Genomic DNA, 12,450 nt, shown 5'->3' on the forward strand with positions numbered 1-12,450 from the left:
CACAGATAGGCAACAAAGAAGTGCCAATGCATTAGTATGTGACAGCCCTGAGAGATAGACAAGAGAGCGGCAGTTCATCTATTAACAAAGTGATGTATGCAGCCTTGCGCTCACCGCTGCATCGATTCTGTGCTCAAATGCAACCTCCACTCTGTTCTTTCATGTCTTCCTGACTTTCTGTCTGTTTAGTTCATTTGCAAACAGACAATTATGTGCAACTCAGGAGAGAAAACACCCCAATCCCTAACACATACTGTACAGGTAAACTGGGAGGGAGAGACCCACAATTTGTTAAAAGTCACCATGGGAAGAACTGCAAAAGCAGCAGACTGCAGAAACAGTAGGTAAGGCAAACAAACAAACAAAGAAAAATACCATGTAAACTGAACTTGGACTGCACAGGTATGACCACTCTTAGTCGATTACTCAACTAATCGGCCATTTTGGTCTTAGTCACCTAAAATGTCTTTAGTCGTTGACTCTTTTTCTGTTAAACACAAAATATAAAGTGGTGCTTTTGCATAATTCTTTGTGGAGAAACAGATCATAAAAATAAACAAATTGATGAGTCGACTAAATCATTTGAGTGTAAGTCGACTAAGAATTTCTTTAGTCGAGGAGAGCCTTAGCCCTGCATGATTTGAATGTGTGTTTTAGATGGGAGGTGTGTTTCATGAAATAAAACAAAAATGAGCGCTGTGTTATGTGTTTTTGGTTTTTTTTTGCTCAATGCAATGCATGGATTTAACACTGCCAGGATTATGGATTTGATTTGATTCCCACTGGAGATCAATAAAGCCAACATTCAAGGTGCAGCACTGTGTTACATATATATTGCTGTATATTACATAGTTTTTATTCAGCAAACAATACACTTAATATACTTACTTGCAGCATAAAGAGCTACTTTGTCCTGGTCTGCATGTTTGAGCAAGTTCTCAGCGTAGTTCAGCCGAGCTCCTTTAAACCACTGTGGGACATCTGAGATCCGTTTGGATACATCCACCACCTGGTATACACCCATAGAACACACACAGGAGAGACACAGCGTTGTTGTTGACCAAGACCATGCAGTTTAAAGGTTTGCTGCTCTTGCTGGCACAGAATTGGGGATTTAATAGCCTAGTCCACTGTGCATCCCTGTTACAAAATGATCGATTGTCTGTCTATTGTCTCCCTGTCTTCCATCCAATGTCTGCTGGGACAGCGAACCTAAGAAAGTGTTCAGTGGATAAGGAAATGTATGTAAAAGAAAATAGGGCAATAATTCAATATGATAATTTATGTCTTTCAATGATACCATGATATACAATTACAGTGTCTATATTAATAAAAACAAGCACATACTAACCTAAATTTCTCAGAAACTCTGATGTAAAATAGTTTGAGGGAATATCTTTTAAAAACTGCGGTTTTGTTTTTACATCACACTATTTGTGTGCTCAATGTAAACATAGTCAGTGTATAGCTGGAAAAAAAACATATCTACTGTATTTATTTTCTCCATAATTTCACTTGAAACTGTTATGTTCATTTTGCACTTAAGTTCACTCAGTACTTTTCATTTGTCAAGCATTTAATTCACACAGGAGTATACAAAAAAACTATTTATTTATGGAATTACACATTGTAAATCATGATATATATCGTTGTCGAGATATGAAATTACCTATATCGGGTTAGAAGATTATGGCCATATCATCCAGCTGTAGTAAAATATTGTGACGTGGAATGTGTACAAACAGGGTGTGTTAACAACATGACACAGCACCTTAATCTCAGACACCATTAATTACCTCATACACCCACCTGAGTGGCTATATCCTGGAACTGAGCAACATTAAGAGGCTAGAGAGTCAAATTAAATAATGACAAATTAAGATCATTCTAAATCAGTAAAACCTCCCTTTTCCAACTGGCGTTGGTGCAATAATAGGTGCAATTCTAATGTTACCAAATGGTTGTGTGCCATTATAAGCCTTAAAGTATTTGAGTTTCAGACAGGGTGGGAAACGATCACAAACTATCAGCAAAAAGAAATGTGCCATATGTACATTTTAAGTGCAGATTGGACTTTTCTAGCAGCCACTGTATTCAAAAATGTTTTTTGTCGAAAGGTTAAAGCAGGGTATGAATTAACTATGTATCTGCTCATTAAGGATGAATCATATTAGATTACTGCCTTTGCATATAAAAATGACTAAGACTCTTACCCAACTCATAGCACAACATTTAAGTTATTTAGTAATATTTACAATTCAATGGGCCTCATTCACTATTTTTTTATCTCAAATCTCTGCACACATATTGTCTCTAATCTATATTTATATGCTAATACAGATTGTTTGAGCTACTGGATACCTGAATTTCCCCAAGGGGATGAATAAAGTGTCTATCTATCTACATGTGAATGAGAAAATGGAGGCAGTCTGAATGAAAAATAGAAACCAAAGATGTTAATTGGCTGGCAAGCCACAGGAGCAAGCCAACGGGACATAACAATAACATAGGATGGATGCATGCAGTGGATACGCAACCTATTGAGGGATTTCCCTCTTTCATGTAACCAGAATCACTGCCAGCTCTGAGAACACATAGTTCCAGACAGCTCAAGGGTGGCTATGATATGTGTGCTGCAAATCATATAAAACAATAATGAAATATTTTACGCCATTTGCCATCATCAAATATAATAATCAAATCAACATAGAATTTTGTATTACATTTAAATAAAAAACATTTTGGAAATGCAATGGAAAAATGCTGAAAATGAACTAAAAAAACTCTCATAATATTTAATATTGTTTTGGGTTGTTTGCCCTTGCCTGCTTTAAGACTAGTAATAATCCCCAAAAGGAAGTTGTGTGTATCAATAAACTCATGGGCTAAATTTTGTTTTTACATACAAGCATTTTGGAGAAAACATGAATCCCACCTATAACAATGCAGCAGACTGGCAGAGTTGAAAATTACCACCATGAAAAAAACTCCCACAAGTGAAATGCTGGTCATTCATTGAATCTTTATGGTGATTTTTTTTTACTCTGCCAGCCATTTCAGAACCTAAAAAACAAAGTTGTTTGCAATATTTTATTATATCTATTTGATTTTTTTCATAGGATTTTGTTCATATTTTTATTGTCAGATTCCCTGGTAAAGTGCCTGTTAAATGTTAGGCTGACATCGAAACCATTCTCCTTCCGGATACAAAGTACCAGCAGAGGTTGGACTCACCTCCTCATATGGTTTGGAGCTGACTACTCCACAGAAGCGCCACACTTCTGCCCAGAAATCTGGGTAGCTGTCCACCGACCACTGGTACAGGTCATTGTAGTTGGCTAGAGTATAGAGAATCTGTGATTACTACAGATGTATTACAAAACATATTAACTTACAGGTGTGACTATCAGCTCAAAACATACATTATGTCAAGTTGCTACAGTTTAGACTAAGAGGTACAGACTAATGTAAAGTACATCTAAAGCAAAACAAGCTGAGCTTTATAATGCAACCCTTGGGAGATCTGGACTACCAGATTGGAAACCACTGATTTAAAAGAAAGGTTGTCCTCTCAGGCAGCCGCTTTAGTAGCTTAGCCAAGAACTGTACACTAAGATTCTTTATGCATGGTAAAAAAAAAAAAAAAAAAAGAGAGAAACTGGTTCTTGAAGAGAAGGATTTTAGTTTAGTAAGGACCCAAAGAAATTAAAGCAAACGTAGTTTTGAAAATTAACACAGGTGTTCAACTCATTTTTTTTTAATTTGACACAAATATTCACACACCAGATGTCGTCACACCCGATCCCATCTCTCCTCAATTACGTAACTCTCGCTCTCTCTCTCTCTCTCTCTCTCTCTCTCTCTCTATTCAATAACCGACGGAATAGGTTTTTAAACATTCCTCCAAAACGGTTGGCTTAAATATACTCTTTTATCGCCTGGCAGCTCTGCAGGCAATAAGTCTTCACTGCGGAGCTGGAAGTAATCCATGAGATCCAACATGAAGCAGAGCTGCACTGTTGTAAACAGCTAATAGCATCGTCATTAATATGAATCGTATTAGTCTAGAATAATACAATACCTGCAAAGATATGCGGATTCACTGTCTCTTCAGTACCCCCTTATGGTTGCACACCAAAGCTAGCTTGAAACACTATACTGCAAAGCAGCTTCAGACAGTGGTAATTTAGAGTATACGCTGTTTGTAAAGTAAGTACACTATATCGACAGATAGCAGCGGAGAGACGCTGTTTTTGTATTCAGCTCAGATATCCAGCTTCGCAGTCTCAATAAAACCCGACTTGTATTCATTGCAACCCAGCTCTTTCTATGTCTCTCTGTCTGGGTCTTGTCTGTCTTCCTCCTTCCTCTCTACTCACCCAGATTAAGACCGTAGTCCTTGTTGACCTGTATCCTAAACTTGTCCATATGTGTGTTCCTCTTGGAGTCCGGGTACCACAACACCTTGCTCTCCATATCCATAATTTTCTCGCTCTTCCCTTCCGTGTCTTTAGACATGTTTGTCGCGTCCATTTGTCGGCTGCCAAACACCAGTTAGCGCGAGCGCCTTGCTGAAGCTAAACTGTCCCTGAGGAGAGGGCTCTTGTTAAATTAGATGACCGGCTAGCGACTTAGTTTCAATGGCTGTGGAATTACAGTGCGCGGCAGCTAGCAAGGATCTGTCAAAGGCAAGCGTGGGGCTGCCAAGGAAAACTGACAGACCACGCCTCGGCGTCATGACGTAGCAGAGCGAGCTGGGTTCAAGAACGCACAGTGTTCAATATATATACTACACATAAAACGGACTAAATTTCCTTGTATGTGTACCATAGACTGTTAAAATTATATTAATATTTACAGTCAATGATGTGTACACATACTTGGCCAATAAAGCTGATTCTGAATAGCTCCCTAACTGAGTTAGATCATATTTAAAGGGGCCTCAAGACATATTAATGATTTTAGGGATCTGTAAATCTTCCGCCTATTCACTCTTCTTATAATTTAACCCCTAAAAGTAGCCTAGGGGAACTACTGGGATTTTAAAAGTGATTTAATCTAATCTATAGGTAAGTATATGGCCGGATTGGGATAATAATTCAGGCCAGGAATATAACAGCAATATAGCCCACGTATACTGTAACTTTTTTCTGTTTACTCTTATACAGCCATTATCATGCTCAATTATGTCTCATACGTTGTTGCACCAATTTTTTGGGTTGATACCATTTGTTACAGAGATTTGGTGCAAAATATAGGCCTAACCACTATTGACCACTCGGAAATTGATTAAAATGGTCAAAAATCCCTTCCAAAATACCACACCAAGACCTTGAGGAACACCACAGAAAAGTCCATGCTGTGATTTGATCAAAAACCTTTGACATGTGCAATTTTTTTGTAAGAATTGCATTTTCCTGCGATTGGATGGGGAGCAGTTCTGGAAATTGCTTAGAAACCCCCTTATCATCATACCAAAGCCTTAGATCCTCTGAATGCCCTAGTTCCATAGTTTGTGGTTGTAAAGTACCACGAGGCTGTAATTATCCTGGTGGTCACAATAGATCAACAGCAAGGTCAAGTTTAGAAAAAAATGATTCACAACAAATAAAAATGGCTACTATCACACATGAATAAAATTGGGCTTATTAAATCCACAAGAGCCTTAGCTTTCCAGTCAGACCCAATTTATGCAACTCAAATACTGTTTAGGGACCCCAGTTTGCAGAAATATTGCAGAAACAACCTACACCATTTTATACTGCATGAGTAAAAGCTGCAGTTTTTGCCCCAACTGCATGGGATTAGCATAAAGTGGGCATATTTGTAAAGGGGAGACTCGTGGGTACCCATTTAGGCCTAACCCATTTCCAATCAGATATCTTGAGGTGAGAGGTCAAGGGACCCCTATTAAAAAGGCCTTGGCAGTTTTTCCATCGCCAAAATGTTGTCTAACTTTGGACCATTATTAAGACCCCTTCCCGACAAGCTAGCATAACACGGGTGGTACCAATAAATTCCTTAGATGGTTTACTTTCATGATACTTCATATGATATTTCATATATTCCTTTTAGAGCCTGCGGTCCCACATGTCTCTAAGGGTTAACACTGGTCTGACACTTTGGGGCAATCAGCTGGCTAGGCCCCCAGGAATTCCCCCTGGGTAAGTATGCAAATCATTCCAAGACCCCTGCCTGTTTTTCAGTAATGTGCCTTTGCAATGGATGCAAAAGCATAGTCATACTATAGCCTACTGGCCATTCTGAAATAAAATTGTCATTACACTGTACATGCTGGCTGTTTAAAATATGGGATTATCCACTTGCCAATATACGTGCATTTATTTTTTTTTAGCAAAACAAATACATGTTGTGTATTTTATAATTCTTTAACCCACGCACCAAGACTGTAGTTGCATTCTGTAGAAGTCTTGAACATCTCCCACACGTGAACGCGCAATAGAATTGCATGAACGAGTCTCTCGTGCACGCGGGAAACTTGCCTGTCAAAATGAAGGATTTTGATTGGTCCTTTGCACACTGGTTCCACATCGGCCGACGGATCAGTCTATGCAGGAGGCGTATCATCACCGTTGGACTGGCGTGTCGTTTGACCAATGGCAAACTGGCTTTTGGTGCTTCAAAGGAGCTATATTAGCCAATCAGAGAGCAAGAACGTCGAAGCGTTTTAGGGGTGTGCCCAATCACTGAGACGAAAGAATGGCCCTCCTCAATGTCTGGTGGTGCCATCCAAAATTTTATTCATGATGGAAATTTTCGTTTATAGTTTAAGCATGTCCTATTTAGTAGTCTACTTTGCATTACTGTGTGCTAATAATTTTAATGGCTAAATAAGTACTTTAGTCTCTCTATCGCTCTCATGTGCCATACCAATCCTAGTCCCCTGCATTGTTCACATTCATCAACCAAGTGCAAATGGTAATTGTTATCCATTAACATTAACCATTAACGAAAAAGGTTATGGTAGGCCTACTACCAAGAAAGAGACAAGGCTAACCAAAATGTTGTAACCTGTGTGACAATATTTTGAAATGTGGTATCAGCATCTGCTTCCTAGGACCCAGAGTCCAGATTGCAAAAATGCATACATACTGTGAACTTAGACTCTGTCTTCTGACTTTAGCCGAGTTAGTATACCACCCTCTTAATCACACATGTTTTGACTATGCCTTTATCAAAAGGGCTGTGGCAAGACTTTGATAAAAGCAAAAACGAAAGGATGTTGGTGTAGGCTAGTCAACATTCATTATGTTGTTGCTATCAAACATAACTGATTGAATCTGGCATGACTGAAGCATAAGAAATATTTCTCAAGGTTCAATGTTAAAAAAAATAGGGGACGCAACTAGTAGTGCTCATGGCGCCATGCTTATCACAAATCGTAAATTGTGTGGGACTTACCAACAGTGTGCATTCATGATGCATCTTTAAACAAACATCATTTTTCTGTAAATCTCGAAAAAAAATCCGCGGACGAGTGTTTTTATTTACAGTGGCCGTGTTTGATTCAAACTATATTATTGTAAATACATTGTATGCCAAAACCAGTGCCTAGACTTTTTTTGGTTGCAGTAGCAAGCTTAAGTGTGCACAGACATCATAGGTCCCATAATACTTTTGATTTAGTGTAAGCCAAAATCCCCCACAAACTAATATTGGTTTGGACTTGGACTCTTCTCCTAAAAATGAATTGAATTTTCTTGTTGATTGTAAAATAATGTGCATTTAGAGTGCCTTCTTTAAAAAGATTGCGAACCCCTGGCCTTTAGATAACTTTGTATACTTCTTAAATCTAGCTTATTATGACTGTAGTCTCACTGAGACAAACCTTTTTGTGGCTGATTTGACTGATTCTGATTGACATTTAAGTAGATCAATGGACCCTGGCATCACTCCACAGCAAGTTATCTGTTTATCCAGGCTCGGAACTCCACATAAGCTCATATCTCCTGCGGTACAGCCAAAATTCACATTTTGTAACAAGCAGTAGCTATATCTGTTATTTTGTTTCATCATGGAATTCTTTCCCAATGACTGCTCTTTGGATCCTGTGATGTTAAATGTTTAACTGACAAATGCAAACTGTCATTCGAGCAATATATTTTGAAATATATTGCATTCTTGGGTCCAGCTGCGGCTTGCGGCCCCGTCCGCTCACGCCACGCCCCCCCATCCGCTCACGCCACGCCCCCCGGCCGCTCACGCCACGTCCGACTTACAGCTTCATATTGCCAGTGAGTACCAGGTAAGCTACTGATAATAGAGTTATTTAGCCCGGCTTGTTTAAAATTAATATTAGGCTACTATCTACAGCTATTGATGTTGATGTTGATGATAGCTTATAGTTAACAGGGTGTGTTAAAAGTATGCTAAAGTTAGCTGTGTCAGTGTATGCTAACGTTAGCTTAGCCTGTCAGAGTTAAGCTAACTCTGACAGTTAGTGTGTGTGTGTGTGTGTGTGTGTGTGTGTGTGTGTGTGTGTGTGTGTGTGTGTGTGTGTGTTTGAGTGAGGTACTTCAGATGATGATAGTTTTTATTAAATGAAATATGACAGAGTTTCAGAAACACTACAAAGTGACATAGTCACTTTAATGTAATTTGAGTTATTGAGAATTGGCTACATTCAAAAGTTAAAGCTTCTTTTACTAACATTGTGTTGTATACATCATTTCTTCCTCTTCTCTTTAGTCTGTTCTGCCAGAGCACAATGATCCTCAGTTGGTACCGACCTGTGATTCACAGTACAAGTGTCCCCTTTGTGAAAAGAAGGGAGACTTGTGTAAGCTGGTCCCTCATTTACAGGGCCACAAGCGAAACACAGTTAAACATGCAGGTATTTTTTTTTGAAAAACATACAATGTGATATTAAATATCTCATGTTTTATTGAAATAACTGACTGCAAATTTTGGTATCGCCTCATAACTGTGGTGAACAGTGAATGAAATTTAAGACCTACACATTAAAGTACAGCAAAATGCAGTGTCACAATAGTAGTTGTAAAGTTAATAAATGTATTCAAATTGAATAAAAGCAACACAGAGTAATATAATAATAGTAAAAATAAAAATGCGGTCTGGCATATCTGGCTTCATTATTATTGCTACATGACATTTCACAACATCATTACTGCATTGTCAGATGTATTTTAAACATCAGAAGAAACAGAACTGATTACTTTGTATGTACCACCCTGACACATGCTCCCCAGGACATTTACTTTGTCATTGAACTTTTAACAAATAGCTCTGAGCATCTGAAAAAGGAAAATTAGATTTATGTAACAAATAAATAATACAATTACTATTCTTTTTATGTAACAAAGGGGTGTGAAAAAATAATTTAATATGTACTTGCTGCATTTATTTACTCTCTTTTTCTCTTTTAGTGCTTCAATCTAGAGAGAGCCTTCTACTCAAATGTACTCTATTGCGACCAGCCCAGGAAAAGGAGAACACACACAGACAGTAGTTGCATTACCAGGACCTACCCATGCAACAAACACAGCTGCTGTCACCCACCTTTTTGTGTCCTCCAATAAGCTGGGACTTTGCTGTGACCCTAGAGACACCCTGAGCTATGTGTGAACCAAACGTTGTGTCAATCCATCCAGTAGATTTTTAAATATTTGGATAAGTGAAAACTTTAAGAGAGACGGGAATTCCTGAGAGAAGAACAGGTTGATCTTCTCAGACCAGAGGTCAACCCGAAGAGAGATGGTGAAAAAGATTGTTCATTGATCACCAGGGTACCAAAAACTCTAAAATACGTACATAAGGTTGTTCGGAACACAACAATTACTCTCACAAAATAAGGAGGGTTTGATGGAGAACAGATGAATAAGATGAAGAAAAACTACAAGAAGGCAAATCCCTACCCAGCCTCATTCATGTCAATCTAACATGTCCTCTCATATATTTACATCCACATCTTCATGGTTGACTCAGTGTTCAGCACTTTTACTGCAGGAATGTTCTTGTTTCAAACCAGCGGGGGTCTTTCTGTGTTCAGCAGCATGTGTTTGCATGTGGTTGTGTTTACTTACAGTACAGTCACGATCTCTCCCATGTCCGTGTGGGTTTCCTTCCTTCCTCCCATAGTCCAGACATGTTGAACAGGTGAAACATTGAATCTAAACAGTCTGTAGCTGTGAAGCCTATTCAGCTTCACTTCTCTTCTCCTAAATAGTGTTATAGCTCATTAGTATATAAGTCAAAACGTTATCACAATATTATTATATTATGTTTATTACTGTGATGTCACCAGTGCATAATCATCAGAATCAGAGGATTCGGTCCTTCCCCTTCATTTATTTATTATCCTAGTTGTGCACAACATATTATCATGTGCAAAACAAGAATAGACCAGTACAGGTACGGATTTACCTACAGTATGTACCTTTGGAGCCTAATAATTACAGTAAACTAACCAATTATTATCATCTCCAGGAGCCTGGTTGACTGAAACATTTTTACAGCAGAATGAGAATAAACCCAAAGTTATATTATTTAGTCCAAAGCATAAAACCTATCTGCTTTATTTTGTCTTGTCAAGTAGTTTTAATCAGGCAGTCCTCCCTTATTTCCTGACTCTTAACAATTTTCTGTGTTTGACCTAGAGAAAGTTAACAGGCTCTGTCTATTGACTCTCTATTGATTGATATTCTTTCTAATTTCACCTTAAAAAAACACTCTTACTTGTTGGCTTTTAACTGTGCCAAACATGTTCTTCTAAGCCTTACTGTAAGTAATCTGCAGTTTGTGACATACATACCATATGTTTTGATTTTGTTTTTGAATAAAATGTTATTAGCAACAAATTATCTCATTCAAGTCAATTTTATTTATAGTATAAAATAACAAGAGTTATCTCAAGACACTTTACAGATAGAGTAGGTCTAGACCACATTCTATAATTTACAAAGACCAACAATTCCAGTAATTCCCCCAAGAGCAAGCATTTAGTGCGACAGTAGCGAGGAAAAACTCCCTTAACTAAGGCATTGTCCCCTGTTTCTTTCCCATTGCCAAATAATCCTGTTATTTCCTTCCTCCTGTCACCAATATCTTATTCTTCCCCACTTATGACCCCACATCTTTAAAACAAAGTCAAATGCATACATTTCCAAGCATCTATGCAGTGGTGAGAGGGATTGAAATTATACTACGGATATAGATTTTTTTTTAAATACATATTTGAAGTTTTGTTGTTTGTATTATAAATTAGCAAATAAAAAAAAACTAATCCAATACAACATGAACTGATGATTGTTGTTTGCAGTTCAATGTATTATGTATTAGCAAATTAAAAAAAACGAATCCAATACAATATGAACTGACATTCTATAGTTCCACCCCAAACTGGCTTTTATTTTGAAGGCGAAGAAAATAAGGGGCGTGACGTGAGCAGGGGGCGTGGCGTGAGCGGGGGCGTGGCGTGAGCGGACGCAAGCCGCAGCTGGACCATATTGTGTGTGTGGAACAGGACCTTAAATTAAATACATTTAATAGTGCTGTGTCCAGTAGATGGCGTACTAATACACAATAATGTGTACTTATGGGATACTGTAGATAAGACCTGAGATCCAAGGTTCTCACTTGTTTTTCAGCAAAGGACCTCTTACAAGATAGAAAATATGGGACCCCCTCATTTATGTCCTTTGGAATAATTTGACGTTACACATTTTTTTTCTACACTTCTCTATGGTCTTAGTTATGTGAAAAAACAACACAAGAGAAATGTATTAGAAAGATATTTATCAGAATCAGACATAGGCTTAGTAAAACACAGATTCTGATTACGGTATTTCAAATAATGTAAAAATTGTTAGATTACAGAAAATCAAAAAAGTTTAGCCTATTATTATTTTTGAACTATGAAATTAAGCCTTTTGTAAAAAAAGAGTACAAACAGGTTTTATATCATGATAACTTAAATTAATGAATCTGAAAACCTTTCACGGACCCCCTGGCAGTGCCACGGACCCCTGGGGGTCCCCAGACCACTTTGGAAGCAGTGCTTTAGATTACAGCTCTTTTCTGTAATTAGAAGAATGTTATATGTTATAAAGTTTGTGGAATTAAACTTGTGTGTATGTCCTCTTGACATTTCTGCAATTATTAGCGTATATAACCAAGAAAAATATGTAGGCTATACCAGAGATGCTATAATGCATACAAAATGTTTAGCTAGCCTACTGAGTACTGACTGCCTGATACATTTGGGGTTTTCAAAGTAGGCCTCATTCATTGCAAAAACAAAAACGACTTTTTCATAATGTTTTATCCAGTTTAGCCATATATCAATGTTACAGCAAGGATTCGAACACGTTGCGACATGCCTACATTTCTTGTTCTTGACTGGAAAAGATCATCTTGTATTGTTCCATAGTTTTTCTCTACATCACATGACTTAATTGTGTCCTGACGTCA

The 12,450-nt window shown here is 37.9% G+C and overlaps 1 protein-coding gene and 1 long non-coding RNA gene across 3 annotated transcripts in view; one reads left to right on the top strand and one right to left on the bottom strand.

Annotated features, from left to right (window-relative positions):
• The window catches only part of aacs (acetoacetyl-CoA synthetase), a 44,365-nt gene extending 39,653 nt beyond the window's left edge, over positions 1-4,712 (bottom strand). For both annotated transcript variants that reach the window (XM_035990961.1, XM_031305349.2), the window contains exons 1-3: positions 4,380-4,712; positions 3,235-3,338; positions 889-1,009 (exon numbers count right to left, since the gene is read on the bottom strand). In XM_035990961.1, coding sequence (XP_035846854.1) covers positions 889-1,009; positions 3,235-3,338; positions 4,380-4,533 — 379 coding nt within the window. In that variant the 5' untranslated portion in view covers positions 4,534-4,712. The remainder of the gene's footprint in view (positions 1-888; positions 1,010-3,234; positions 3,339-4,379) is intronic.
• A 3,492-nt stretch (positions 4,713-8,204) lies between these two features.
• LOC116054169 lies at positions 8,205-10,700 on the top strand. The gene is made up of 4 exons (XR_004896768.1): positions 8,205-8,266; positions 8,710-8,854; positions 9,408-10,589; positions 10,640-10,700. It is a non-coding gene; the product is annotated as an uncharacterized LOC116054169 (long non-coding RNA).
• The last annotated feature ends 1,750 nt before the right edge of the window (positions 10,701-12,450 follow it).

This window comes from Sander lucioperca, chromosome 2 (assembly GCF_008315115.2).
Source record: "Sander lucioperca isolate FBNREF2018 chromosome 2, SLUC_FBN_1.2, whole genome shotgun sequence".
NCBI lineage: Eukaryota > Metazoa > Chordata > Actinopteri > Perciformes > Percidae > Sander > Sander lucioperca.